Source organism: Sceloporus occidentalis, unplaced genomic scaffold (genome assembly GCF_023333645.1).
Source record: "Sceloporus occidentalis isolate IW3139 unplaced genomic scaffold, rSceOcc1.0.p SCAF_312, whole genome shotgun sequence".
NCBI classification, from domain to species: domain Eukaryota; kingdom Metazoa; phylum Chordata; class Lepidosauria; order Squamata; family Phrynosomatidae; genus Sceloporus; species Sceloporus occidentalis.
Window position 1 is genome coordinate 239,746 of NW_028317292.1, and position 15,009 is coordinate 254,754.

The 15,009-nt window shown below is 45.7% G+C and overlaps 1 protein-coding gene across 1 annotated transcript in view; it reads left to right on the plus strand.

Annotated features, from left to right (window-relative positions):
* The window catches only part of LOC149274900 (telomerase reverse transcriptase-like), a 73,046-nt gene that overhangs the window by 39,462 nt on the left and 18,575 nt on the right, over positions 1-15,009 (plus strand). The window contains exon 4 of the mRNA XM_089505130.1: positions 1,072-1,196. Within this exon, the coding sequence (XP_089361256.1) occupies positions 1,072-1,196 (125 nt within the window). The remainder of the gene's footprint in view (positions 1-1,071; positions 1,197-15,009) is intronic.

The window sequence follows — 15,009 nt, forward strand, 5'->3', positions numbered from 1 at the left end:
CTCCCATCATCCTTATAACCAATCTGGTGAAGGGGAGTTGTAATCCACAGACTTGAAAAGACAAAAAATTAATGTTTGTTAAATGTAGGTTCCCCCCCTTATTTTTCTCGTGGGTGGCTGACTGCATGACAGCAAGGATCAGAAAGTTTTTCCAGTGTACCAGCTGGCTGATCTAACTATAGGGTGACAACCAGTTGGCATACTTATCTTTAACATTGATTTATTAATTTAATTTTGATTGCATGATAGCAATCTCCGACCAATCAGCAGCATTCACTCCCCTTTAAGGGAGCATCGTGAGTAGTGTAAAAGCAATCGATGACTATACCTGGGAACGCAGCCAGGACTGCCCGCTGACGTCGGTGGGAGGTCCCCTGATGTTGGTGGTTGATCCCACTGATGTCGGGGGCATTCTTGCTGACATCACAGGAAACACCCCTATTTAAAGGGGAAGTGGCCGCAACCCGCAGGATTGTTCCCAGGTGTGTCAATGACAGTCCCCTATGCTAGGTAGCTGTCTGCACTGCTACATTCCATGCTGTTATGATACTTTTTAATATAGCAAAGGATCAAAGGAGCTGCTTATAAATGGTGAACTCCACTCTGTGAACTCCACCTGGTGTTTCCAGAAATAAAGAGGAGAACTGTTTTTGACTATTATCCTGGCTGAGTTTTCAGCTTTCTTCATATTCATGATTGAGGGTGATACATTTGTACCCAGTGAGTACCTACTCTTCTGTTTCCCCTGTCTCTCTCATTGAGAGCTTTTTGAATGATAGACTTAACACACCTTTTCTAACATATGACAGCATGAAACTTCATGAAGGTGTGAAGGAGCAAATAAATAAGGTGGTTTTAGATTACAATATATTTTTTGTTTTTTAACAGTGTTGAATTATTATGAACGGAGTGTCATACATCTTAACGACTTAATTTATAGGTTGCGTGTTTTAAGTTATTGGACATTGGCTCTCTTATCCTACTGTAAATATCTTAGGTTTTACATGACTTCACTGCGATATGTTTTCTGTGTTTGCTGTAATCAATAAAATTATATTTAACATTTTATAGGTTCCATGCTTGTGTTATACAACTTCCATGTAAGCAAAGTATAAGGAGCAATCCATCTTACTTTCTCACAGTGATTTCTGATGTGGCACCATGCTTGTACAACTCTTTTATAAGTAGTAACAAAGGTATGTAGGAATTACAAAAACTGGTTTGAATGTGTTTCTGTCTGTGTAATATAGTGTGGGTTTTTTTTTTGCAACTGTGGTATCAGTGTAGTCTGGAGAAGTGGGACTTCTACTGTGTCTCAAGTGAGACATGAGACTAGTAAAGTGATCTGTCACTGGCCAGTGACATTATATGATTTTAATCCTGGTCACTAATATTATATGGTAACGTTAACCCAACCCTAACGTTAACATCCAGCTTTTACAATCCAATAACAGGACTCTGCCACTACTTTTTATGCAATAACCCTTAAGCATTAAGTTAACCACTAGGTATATTCACTAAGCTGTCAGGTTAGTTATTTGCATGCTAGTTATTTCTAAGACATTTAAAGTACATTTGAAATCCAGGGGAAGGAGAGACACTATTAAAAAAAAATGGCCCCAAACGCAGGGAAGGTGTGACACAAAAAAAAACATTTAAAAAATTGCCCCAAAACCCAGGGAAGGAACTTAATGCTATGTGTACAAGAAAAAGGAAATCCTGGTATTCATTCTTATACATACAAGAAATGGGAAAAGATAGAAGAAAAATCCCCAGTCTCCTGTCTCTCTGGCTTTTTGCTTCCAGGGACTATATAGTTTATAGGGGTTATTTTGATGTTTAGGTAGTTTTACCCCTAAAGAATTCTGTGCCTTCCTGGTTCAACTGTAAAAAAAAAAATGAAACCTCTTTGCACTCAGGGGTTTTTGGTACCTCAAAGCCTGGAGCAATTTTGCCATTTTTGCACTATGTCGGTTCAGCGATTATTCTCTTTTCCTGTGAATAGTGTACCCATGTAAACTATATATTGTGTTTTCAAGGAGAGATTGTGCTTTCTTTTGATACCATAGTTGGATGATTAGCTGAAAATTTAGAATGAGAAATTTAGTAAAAACTAGCGAAAATTTTCCCTCTGAATCCTCACAAAATTAGGTAAAGTGATGGGAAATACCCTCCAAGTTTATCAATTCAGGTGTCCTGATTTCAGAAATACCTAATTTTTTGTATAATTTTTATGCCTATGGCTTAACGGGTTTAGGGGTTGTGAACGGGGGCAGGAGGGTTACTGGCTAGATGTTATGCTAGGGCAATGGGATGTAAGGTGTAAGTCGAAGCTGGCTAGTCCGAGTGACTACCTCCGCTGACTTGTGCTCCCTTAGCCTGGGACAACACACTTACCCCGGTTCCCCAGTCACTAGCCGAGACTCAGTGTAGGGTAAAACCTAGACTTGCGCATTCGTCTTCGGGCGAACATGGAAACGAGCACGAAGAGGCTGTTTTTTTGTTCATTCCGAAGACACGCCGAAGAGAATACAGTGCCAGCAAAATGTAGGAGAAGACGAAGACTCACAACCACGAAGAATCGAAGATTCGTCTTCATTTTTGCCGCGCAGCTGCCAAAATTTCAAACAGGTGTGAGCTGATCCTCGTCTCTCCAATCAGCTCACTCTTGTGACGTCACGCTAAGGGTCTAAGTCCAATGCCTGTGCTGCTGTTTTTTTAATTTCTGAAACCGCCTTTATAATTCCAGAACTTGCCTGAGAGATCCATTCATTTTTCGCTGTGACTGCTTTGGCAAAACTGCTGTGCTGCATCCGAGCATTACAGAGAGAGATTGTTCTGTTCTGTGTGTATCACGGCTGACCCGTGAGCCGAAAAGGTAGATGGTTCCTAATAGCAGATGGCAACCACAAAGTCCGAGGTGAGGTACAAAAACGATAATCCAAAAACAAGGTCAGGTCACACGCAATGGTCGAGGCAGGCAGCAAGGAACGTAGGTCAAAAATCAGAAGGAAGGATCCGGTACACTAGTAGAAACAATCAGGAACGCTTAGGTACAGAGGCAGTAATAGCTTGATACTTGAGCAATGATCTCTCAGTGGAAGGGGCTTTTATAATTTGAATTTGGCGCCAAAATGACGTCATACTGAGAGACACAACATACACAACTCCTACGTTGCCAGCGTCTATCAGCAGTAGCAGGGAGTGGACGCGTCTCCATAGCAACCTGGGACCGCGTCCTCCTCCCTGCTGCTCTCTGCCGGCAGTGGAGGGGGTGTGCCTGCACGCAGCCTCTGCTCGTGTCTGTGTCGGCGAGCAGAGGCTGAGAGGAAACCCGACTCCGAGACCTGCCGACGCTGGAACCGGGGAGAGGGTGAGTTGATTTATGACAGTACCCCCTCCCTAACGGTAACCTCCGGGAACCGAACAATTTCTTTAATAAATGTTTCAGCCGTCTCTGCTGCTGAGGGAAGATGTTGCAGAGGTATAAAATGTGCCATCTTTGTTAGCCTATCCACTACTACCATGATTACAGTATGCCCATTGGACACGGGTAGATCCACAATAAAATCCATTGAGATTGAAGACCAAGGAGAGCGAGGAACGGGAATGAGCTGTAGCAACCCTTGAGGGCATTGGTGCGAAGACTTGTTGCGGGCACAGGTCTGGCATGTCTTTACATAGTCTCTTACAGTAGATACCATGTGGGGCCACCAAAAGCGGCGACGGAGCAGATTAAGGGTTCCTGTTATCCCAGGATGTCCCGCCAAAGGTGCGTCATGACACATTTGTAGTACTTCACGCACAAATGGAGGTGGAATCAACAATTTTTCTTGATAATAGAAAAGGCCCTCTCGTTTTACAGTACGAAGCTGGGTTGGACGATTCTCTCTGCTTTGAAAATAATCCCGAAGGGTGTTGAGAAAGTCTTTTTTCGTTACCAGGAAATGTGTAGGAGGTATCACTGGTTGAGTCGGGTTAGGATGATCAGGTTCATTAGAGAACTGACGGGAGAGAGCGTCAGCCTTGCCATTCTTACTTCCTGGTCTGTATGTGATATGAAAATTGAACCTTGTGAAGAAGAGGGACCACCTGGCCTGACGAGGGTGCAGTCTCTTAGCCCTCTGCAGATATTCTAGATTACGATGATCGGTGAAAATGAGAAATGGGTGTTGTGACCCCTCCAAATGGTGCCTCCACTCCTCCAATGCACACTTTATTGCCAACAACTCCCGATCCCCCACGTCATAATTTCTCTCCGGGGACGTTAATTTACGTGAGTAGAAAGCCACAGGATGAAGCAAGTCTTTACTTCCCTGCCTTTGGGAAAGGATAGCGCCTACAGCCACCGTAGAGGCGTCCACCTCCACCACGAAAGGTAGGTCAGGATCAGGATGAACGAGGATTGGTGCAGACACAAATCTTTGTTTTAGAGTGGTAAAAGCCTCCTCAGCACTCTTATTCCACAGAAACTTGACAGTCTTAGACGTAAGGGACGTGAGAGGTAGGACGATCTTGGAGAAATTACGAATAAAACGTCTATAGAAATTTGCAAAACCGATAAAACGTTGCACCTCCTTACGGGATTGTGGTTGTGGCCATTGTTCAATAGCTTGTACCTTGTTCTTGTCCATTTCAATACCCTTAGAGGAAACGCAGAACCCCAGAAACTCAATCTGGGTAACCTCAAATTGACATTTCTCCAACTTAGCAAATAGATGGTGGGTGCGAAGACGGGCAAGGACCTGACGAACATGGTCACGATGTTCCTGGAGAGTAGACGAAAAGATCAAGATGTCATCTAGATACACCACCATAAATGTATCCAATAAATCTCGAAAAATGTCATTGACAAAGTTCTGGAAAGTAGCTGGAGCGTTACAGAGTCCGTATGGCATCACTAAGTATTCGAAATGACCGTACCGGGTACGGAAAGCTGTCTTCCATTCATGACCCTCCCTAATACGGACGAGATTATACGCCCCTCGAAGGTCTAGTTTAGTGAAGACAGTAGCTTGTTTTAAACGTTCAAAAAGTTCAGAAATAAGTGGAAGTGGATACCGATTCTTTACGGTGACGGCATTAAGCTCTCTGTAGTCCACACAAGGCCGCAAACCTCCATCCTTTTTGCCCACAAAGAAGATTCCTGCCCCGGCTGGTGAGGTCGAAGGGCGGATAAACCCCTTAGCCAGATGTTCATCGAGATATTCTCGCAAGACCTTGAGTTCGGTATCCGAAAGGGGGTATATCCTGCCGTAAGGTATTTTGGATCCAGGTAGGAGATCTATAGGACAATCATAGGGTCGGTGTGGTGGGAGAGACTCGATTCCTTTCTCGTCAAAAACCTCTTTAAATTCTGTGTAGTGGGATGGTAACCCTGAGATAGGGGTGTCAAACGTGGTATGTGCCGTGCCCAAGCAGTGTGATGTGCAGAACAGAGACGAAAACGTGATACGTCCTGTGGACCATTGGATGGCTGGATCGTGTTCTTTCAGCCATGGAAGCCCCAGGATGACAGGAAATAACGGAGAGTGGATGATATCAAAAGAGACCTTTTCGGTATGTCTTCCCCCTATGGAACAGGACAGCGGAATTGTCTCTGACTCGACGGGTCCTGAAGACACAGGGGAGCCATCGATGGTCTGAATAAATGCGGGGTGTTTCTTGAAACAAGTAGGGACATTGTGCTTAGTGAGATATAATTTGTCCATAATGTTGCTGCTGGCCCCGGAGTCAATGATGGCTTGAATATAAAGATGAAAAGTTCCCCACTGTAGACGTAGAGTAATAGACAAATGAGTAGGTGACTCAGACATGATAGAGGATACACAAGAGCGTATGTGACGAAACTCACCCCTGGGTTGTTTAGGCCGTATCGGACAGGATGACAAAAGATGGGAATCTCCCCCACAGTACAGGCATAAATTATTATCCCTGCGACGATTCTTCTCCACTAAGGATAGCGAGGATCTGGTCAATCCAATCTGCATAGGTTCAGCTGCCGGTACAGGTGGAGGACTTGAGGGTAGTTCATGAGGACGACTAGGAGGCACTCTCCAACTGGGCGTCCAGGGACGTTGTTTTTCAGCTCTACGTTCTCTAAGTCTCCTATCGATAGTTAAGGCCAGAGACATGAGGGACTCTAGAGACTCAGGAATCTGACAACGTGCAAGTTCATCCCTGATAGCATCTGAGAGTCCTAGACGGAATTGGTCTACAAGAGCATATTCATTCCACTTGGTATCAGTGGCTAGACACCTGAATTCGGAAATATATTCCTCTACTGGACGACGGCCCTGGACTAGGGCTCTTATAACAGAACACGCAGTGGAGCGACGGTGAGGATCATCATATAACGAAGACAAAGCCGTAACAAAGGAGGAGTAAGAGTCAAGAACAGGATCGTCGTTCTCCAACAATCTGTGAGCCCAATCAGAAGGTTCACCTTCAAGTAGAAGGATCATAGAACGGATCTTCACCATGTCAGTGCTGTAAGTACGGTGTCACTGTTTCGCTGGACTATTAAGGAAGGTCGTCCCCGCAGAAGTTCTTCCGCCCAAACTACCGCTACTGAGAGGGGAATTCCCAGCAGCAGCAGTCCAGGACTTAGATGATCCCAACAGTGGACAACCTCCCACCAGCTGGAGATAGACTCTGAGCGGCAGCAGCCGCGGCAAGGCACAGCACGAGACAGGAGCACAAAGCAGGATAGTCGGACGAGCCAGGGGTCTGATACACGGAGCGGGTAGTCGGACGAGCCAGGGGACTGATACACGGAGCAGGTAGTCGGACGAGCCAGGGGTCAAAACCAGAGAAAACAAGCAAAGGTACCGAATCGTGGAGCAAGGGAGAGTCAGGCAAGCCGAAGGTCAAAAACAGGAAACAAGATGCACGAGCTAGATACACGAACTGAAGACCACAACAGGGTGCTTGTGAAAGGCACAGCCGGCTTTTAAAACTGGCGCCATTCCACAAGCCCCTCCCAGACCAGGACCAAAACCACGCCCCCCAGCCGTCCATCAATCCTCCTGCAACGTGCAGCGTGCCCGGGAGGCGGACCGACGACCGGAGGACGGGTAAGTATACTGGCTCCGGGAACTACTGTTCCCGGGGCCGAAGCCTCCCCGTGTCCTACTACCTCGGGCGGAGGGTCGTCCGCTGTCCGGGAGGATGTTTTCCCGGGACCCGCGGACAACCCTTCGCCCGCTACTAGTGCCGCGGGCGGAGGACCGACCGCCGTCCCGAACGGCCGGCGTACGGGACCCGCGGCCAGACCTCCTCCCGGCGGCATCCGGAGCCGTGACGGAGACACTCCCGGCTGCGTCCGGAGCCGGGACGGAGACACTCCCGGCTGCGTCCGGAGCCGGGACAGTGACATACGGGGTTTTACAGAAAACATAAGTTCACAGTTCATGACAAACCTGCGGAATGTCTTACGATCCCCAGAGAACTTAACTGGTAACGGAACTTGCGGTTCAAATGAATGGTACAGTTCAGGTCCAGATACGACAGGAGCAGGGGGAGCAGGAGGCGTAGGTGGAGGTATTGCTTGATCTCTCAAATCCGAGACTTCTTTGCGTAAACTGCCGTACTGCGCCTGCATATCCATCATCATCTGGGCCAATCTCTCCATTTTATCATTCATTTCAGAAAGCGTATTTTGAAGCCCTGCAGGAACCATGGTCATGGCTCAAGTATACTATCACGGCTGACCCGTGAGCCGAAAAGGTAGATGGTTCCTAATAGCAGATGGCAACCACAAAGTCCGAGGTGAGGTACAAAAACGATAATCCAAAAACAAGGTCAGGTCACACGCAATGGTCGAGGCAGGCAGCAAGGAACGTAGGTCAAAAATCAGAAGGAAGGATCCGGTACACTAGTAGAAACAATCAGGAACGCTTAGGTACAGAGGCAGTAATAGCTTGATACTTGAGCAATGATCTCTCAGTGGAAGGGGCTTTTATAATTTGAATTTGGCGCCAAAATGACGTCATACTGAGAGACACAACATACACAACTCCTACGTTGCCGGCGTCTATCAGCAGTAGCAGGGAGTGGACGCGTCTCCATAGCAACCTGGGACCGCGTCCTCCTCCCTGCTGCTCTCTGCCGGCAGTGGAGGGGGTGTGCCTGCACGCAGCCTCTGCTCGTGTCTGTGTCGGCGAGCAGAGGCTGAGAGGAAACCCGACTCCGAGACCTGCCGACGCTGGAACCGGGGAGAGGGTGAGTTGATTTATGACAGTGTGAGACTGGTAAGCCTCAGCCTGCCATTTCTCACAGTGTACTGTGTTCAGTTCTACTGAATTAATAATTGTATTAATTTAATCATTTTTTAATTTAATTTGTCTGTCATCAACTGTGTAGTGCTGTTGAGTTGACAGTGCACCCAGTGCCTCACTGGCACTGGGGTGCCCTTGCCCTGGGCTGGCACTAGTGCCTACTGCCTGTCCTGCTTAAATAAATTAAATAATAGAATTTATAAATAATTTAATAGAATATATTATTAATAATTGAATACATATAAAATTATATATATATATTTGTCAGTTATATATACTATAGTTAGTATAGTAATTAGTAAGAGTATACTAGTGTAGAGTGTACTGTAGACATTCAAGACATCTACTAGTGTCTAATCTAAAATCTTTCAGTAATATCAATAATTCTATAATTCATTTTAGCTAGCTTAATAGTTAATTAGCTATAAATAAAATTAATAATTAATTACTACTAGCTTATAGTTCAGCTAATCTTATTAGTACTGGTGCTGCAGCTCTTTAGTTTGTGCTTTGTTTTAGCAACAGCAAGAGACCAAGTCAATTTTTCTTAATTAATAATATTTTATTTCATTTGTTTTGCTCAGTCAGTGAAGTGAACTTGTTGGGCTAGTGAGTGCAGCCCCATAAGTGCTGTGTTCTTTTTGATCAGCAAGCAGTGACGTTAACTGTTTTGCAAAGATTTTCTCATTTATTTTACATTTTATTTTAATTTTATTAAAAGTACCCTTAGTGTTTTGCTCACCTCAGTCCATCAGTGAAGTGAACTTGTTGGGCTAGTGAGTGCAGCCGCATAAGTGCTGTGTGTTTCAGCAAGCAGTGAAGCTAACTGTTTTGCTGTGACATTTTATTTTATTTCTAATTTCTTTTCAAGAAAGATTGACTGTGTGACGACAACAAAGCAAAGCTTCAAGCTACTAGCTGTAGTACCAAAATAATTCTAATCTTTAATCTTAATCTATAATATATTATATAACATAATATAAATTCTAATTCATAATCTATAATATAAGTAATTCTAAATTCTAATTCATAATCTATATTCTTCTATCTATAATCCATAATATAAGTAATTCTTCTAATATTAATTATTATATAACTGTCAGGTTCCTACCTCACTCCCCCGTCGGCAGCACAGGTCTCCACCAGATGGTGGAGTCGCGGGACGCCCGGGACTTCGTCCGCGCACCACGCGGCCCCGTTGTACGGTAGGCCGCATCCCCGGACTCCAGTGCGGCGAATGCCGCACGGGAGAAACGCCACACGTGGAGTGATGGCGGGGAGGCGTGGCCGGCGCCTCCAATAATGAATTACTCCTGGTCAGGGGCGGGACGAGTAGTGATGGACAGTCACTACTCCATTGTCCATTGTACATACTGAGGAGGGGAGGGGTCTCTGTTATTGGTGGGGAGGAGCTGATTTCTAGAGGGCTATTTAAACCCACAGCTTCTAGGCCTCATTACTTGATTGTTCAAGTCTCTACCTACCCGTTTTGCTGATACCTGTGTTGAAACCTGTATGCTGTTACCTCTTTACTGGATTTACTGGACTTTTGACCTCGGCTTGCTTAATGGACTTTGCTACACTTCACCTACCCTTGACCTCAGGACTGCTACACGGTACAGTTTATGCCTTTTTCTATTCTGTGGAATAAACTTGCTGATATTCCTGATATTGCCTGTTGTCACGATCCGTAAGTGAGCTGGTAAGCGAAAGGTTCCTAATAGCAAAAAACTCCAATTCACACAGGACAAAAATCCAGGCGAGGTACAATAGGGCATGAGCGGAGGCAGAGTCAAAAAACAAGCAAGGGGTCAAAGGCAGGCAGCAAATAGATAATGGTCAGTAAGCGAGAATAGGGTCTGGTACACAAAGGGTCAAAACACAGAGAACGCTTCAGTATAGGAATCCAACTTCAACTGATACTTCAGCAAAGGATACTGGGACTAAAGCGTCTAAATACGTTCAAATTTGGCGCCAAAATGACGTCAGTATTTGAAACGTGATTGCGGTGGTCGGTAAAGATAACAATGTCGAGACCCCTCGAGATGATGTCTCCATTCTTCTAGTGCACACTTTATTGATAGCAATTCACGATCGCCTATGTCATAATTCTTTTCAGCCGGTGAGAGTTTGCGAGAGAAAAATGCTATAGGGTGAAGTAGATTTTTAGGTCCTTGTCTTTGAGAAAGGATAGCCCCCACCGCTACTGTAGAGGCGTCTACCTCCAAAATAAAAGGCAGATCAGAATTGGGATGTACCAGTATAGGAGCAGAGGTAAATCTTTGTTTAAGCGTGGCGAAAGCCTCCTCGGCTTTTGTGCTCCATAAAAACTTGGTATTTTTGGATGTTAGGGTTGTGAGAGGAAGGACGACTCTGGAAAAATTATGAATGAAACGCCTATAGAAATTAGCAAATCCAAGGAATCGTTGCACATCTTTACGTGATTGAGGCTGTGGCCACTGTTCAATGGCCTGAACTTTAGTTTTGTCCATCTCGATGCCTTTGGATGAAATGTGAAATCCCAAGAAGTCTATATTATTAGTTTCAAACTTGCATTTTTCTATTTTGGCGAACAAACGGTGGGCACGAAGACATGAAAGAACCTGGTGTACATGGCTGCGGTGCTCTTGGAGGGTAGCGGAAAAGATCAATATATCATCAAGATAGACGACCATGAACATATCTAATAAATCCCGGAAAATATCGTTGACAAAGTTTTGAAAGGTAGCTGGAGCATTACATAGTCCATAGGGCATCACTAAATATTCGAAGTGTCCATAACGAGTGCGAAATGCAGTCTTCCACTCATGACCGTCTTTAATACGCACAAGGTTATATGCTCCTCGTAGGTCTAGTTTGGTGAAAATAGCGGCTTGCTTTAAACGTTCGAATAATTCCGGGATGAGAGGAAGAGGGTATCGATTTTTTATGGTTATAGTTCTCTGTAGTCCACGCAGGGCCGTAAACCCCCATCCTTCTTTTCCTACAAAGAATATTCCTGTCCCGGCTGGAGAGGTGGATGGACGAATAAAACCCTTGGCTAGGTGTTAGTCGAGGTAATCTCGTACTTTCAGTTCTGATTCCGACAAGGGATATATACGGCCGTAAGGAATTTTAGATCCAGGTATGAGGTCTATAGGACAGTCGTATGAACGGTGTGGCGGAAGACAATCAACTCCCTTCTCATCAAACACGTCCTGGAATTCCATATAGCATGAAGGCAAACCCGGGATGGAGGTTCTGGATACAGTAGGGGACGTTTGAAGAGTAATATGTGCAGTACTGAGACAATGACGGATGCAGAACGGAGAGGAAAATGTTTCTTGTCCTGTAGTCCAATGAATGACGGGATCATGTTGCTTGAGCCAGGGCAGGCCCAAGATTAATGGAAATAAAGGGGAATTGATGACATCAAAGGTTATTCTCTCTGTATGCCTATTCCCTATAGAACAGGTGAGTGGGACAGTCTCTAAATGCACTGGTCCGGAAGACACGGGTGAGCCATCAATGGTCTGGATAAATACCTCATGTTTCTTAGAAGAGGTAGGGATCTTCTGTTTGGCGAGGTATTCTTTATCAATTATATTGCTGCTTGCCCCGGAATCGATGATGGCTTGGAGATGAAGTTGATGAGATCCCCACTGTAAACGCAGAGGAACAGATAGGTGAGTAGCGGTCTCCAGAAGTATGGACGAAATACAATAGGATCTGTTTCTGGACTCACCTCTAGGTGATTTAGGACAGATAGGGCAGGCCGACAGGAGATGGGAATCCGCTCCACAATATAAACATAAATTATTGTCCCTACGTCTGTTCTTTTCTTGAATGGACAGAGAAGATCTGGCTAGCCCGATCTGCATAGGTTCCACCTCCGATAGAGGTGAGGGTGTAGGAGTAGGATCCTGTGAACGAGGCATAGATGTTCTCCATGAGGGAGTCCAGGGACGATGTTTCTCGGCCCTACGTTCTCGCAATCTCCGATCAATAGAAAGAGCCAAAGCGATGAGAGGTTCAAGTGAATCGGGAACTTGGCCATGAGCCAATTCGTCACGAACAGCATCCGAAAGACCCAGGCGAAATTGGTCAGCAAGGGCGTAATCGTTCCATTTAGTATCCGCAGCGAGGCATCGGAACTCGGTAATGTACTCCTCCACTGGACGGCGGCCTTGCGTTAAGGTACGGATAGCTGAACATGCCGAGGAGTGGAGGTGTGGGTCATCGTATAATGAGGACAAAGCAGCAATAAAGGAGGTGTAATTATGAATAACAGGATCATTTGAAGATAATAAACGATGTGCCCAACTTGCAGGTTCACCCTCCATTAACAAAATCATTGAACGAATCTTCACTGAGTCAGAATTATAAGTACGTGGTTTAACAGAAAAAATGAGTTCGCAATTAGTAATAAACGCACGGAAAGTCTTTCGGTCTCCGGAGAATTTGGTTGGTAAAGGAACTTGGGGTTCAAACGACGGTCCTGACTCTGGTGCTGCAACGGAGGGAGCAGGTGGTGGAGAAGGGTTAATAGGAGCAGCAACTTGGTTTTTGAGGTCAGCTACTTCATTATGAAGATTTCCACATTGAGCTTGCATGTCCATCATCATTTGGGCCAGCTTCTCCATCTTTTCGTTCATATCTGAAAGCGTGGCTTGGAGTCCTGCAGGAACCATAGTAATGGCTGAAGTATACTGTCACGATCCGTAAGTGAGCTGGTAAGCGAAAGGTTCCTAATAGCAAAAAACTCCAATTCACACAGGACAAAAATCCAGGCGAGGTACAATAGGGCATGAGCGGAGGCAGAGTCAAAAAACAAGCAAGGGGTCAAAGGCAGGCAGCAAATAGATAATGGTCGGTAAGCGAGAATAGGGTCTGGTACACAAAGGGTCAAAACACAGAGAACGCTTCAGTATAGGAATCCAACTTCAACTGATACTTCAGCAAAGGATACTGGGACTAAAGCGTCTAAATACGTTCAAATTTGGCGCCAAAATGACGTCAGTATTTGAAACGTGTTGCTATGGCAACGGTGGAGCGTGTCCTGCGTTTCACTGGATTCTGCCGGCAGCTAGAGAGAGACGCGTCTCCCTGGCAACGGAGCGAGCGCCCCCTCCCTCCTGTTAACCTCCGGCTGCAGCTGCGTGGGAGTGTAGCTGGAGAGGCCCTGCTTGCTGCTGTGTCTGTAAGCCGGGAAGGAGCAGAGACGTCAGCGTGGGAACGATGGCGGGGGTAAGTACTTGACCCTTGCACTGCCCATACCCAGGAGGTTCCCCATTTCTCAAACCCGAAATAAGAGACAGACACCAGCAGGATTGGATTTAGAAAAGGCCGAGACATTTATTTAACAAATGTCTCGACATAACTTTATTTAACATCTTATAAATTATTATAAAACACTTTAATAATAACTTCTGTATAAATACTATACAGTCTTCTGTACACCTGTGTACAAACAGCTGAGGGTTCCCAACCTAAACACCAAACAATGGCTTCACACTACCCCTTCCGCCGGATACCACAATCACCCAAGCGACCGCGGGTCGGATAGGGGAGCTCCACCTTAACGCTTTGTTTAATCCTGTACAGGGAGGGCATTAACTCTAACCTCTAACCAAAACCATCAACTTGCCACTCCCATTATCATTCAAACTTCTCCAGGGAACTCCTCCGCCACAGCAAAGAAAACGGATCCTGCAAAAAGAAAGAGGGAAAGGGGGAAAGAAAAAACACACAAAGCCAACACAAAAACACAAAGCAAAAGACAAAAAAAGAGGGAGGGCGGGCGGGAAACTGCTCCTGTGGTGTTCAGTAATTGCCCCTTGCACGTGTGCTTAGAGGGGCTTTATAGCCCTGTCCCCTTCCCCCTACAGTCACGTTCCTTGTGACTTCCCCCACGTTCCCTGTGCATTCTCACCTCGTGCTAACCCTTGCTGAGTTAACCCTTTCCTGCCCTAATACCATGTGCACCGTCCTGTAGTGCTGGCAGGGTCATGTTCCCCTTACGCCTATGACTCCAGGGTTTCTTGATTTATGACACCTGTTTTGACTCTATCACATATCTGGTGTCTCACTGCGCTACGCTCCAAACCCTGCTTACCCTACAAAACAATCAAGTCATTATGGAGCCTGCAGGAGTCACTGATGCCATACTCACCCTCACACAACAGATAGCTGCCTTGGCTCATACCGTGCAAGGGATGCAAGAGAACCAACAGACATTAAGGGCTGAAGTGCGAGCCTTACAAGCAGGACCACCAGCAGAAGCACCTGCACCCCTACCCGCTGTCACCCCTCCTGTGGTAGAAGCCATGGCCATCCAAGCACCTGAACCCCAAGTACCTTTACCCGAACGCTTCTCAGGAGACCGCTCTAAGCATAGAACCTTCATCACTTCATGTGAGTTACTGTTTGTTCTCAAACCAAGAACATATGCTACTGACTTTATTAAAGTGAGGACTGTTATCTCCCTACTCACGGGAGCCCCTATGACCTGGGCTCATCATCTCCTCCAGGTGAATCACCCGTCTCTTCATGATTGGAATGATTTTCGTCAGGCTTTGAATACACTCTATGACGACCCCCACAGAACCTCCACAGCTGAAACCACATTAAGGTCCTTAAAACAAGGAAGGAGGCCAGTTGAGGACTATATATCTGATTTTCGAGGAGTAGCCTTAGAGACTCAGTGGAATGAACCCGCTCTCGTTAACCAGTTTCGCCTGGGGCTGTCAGA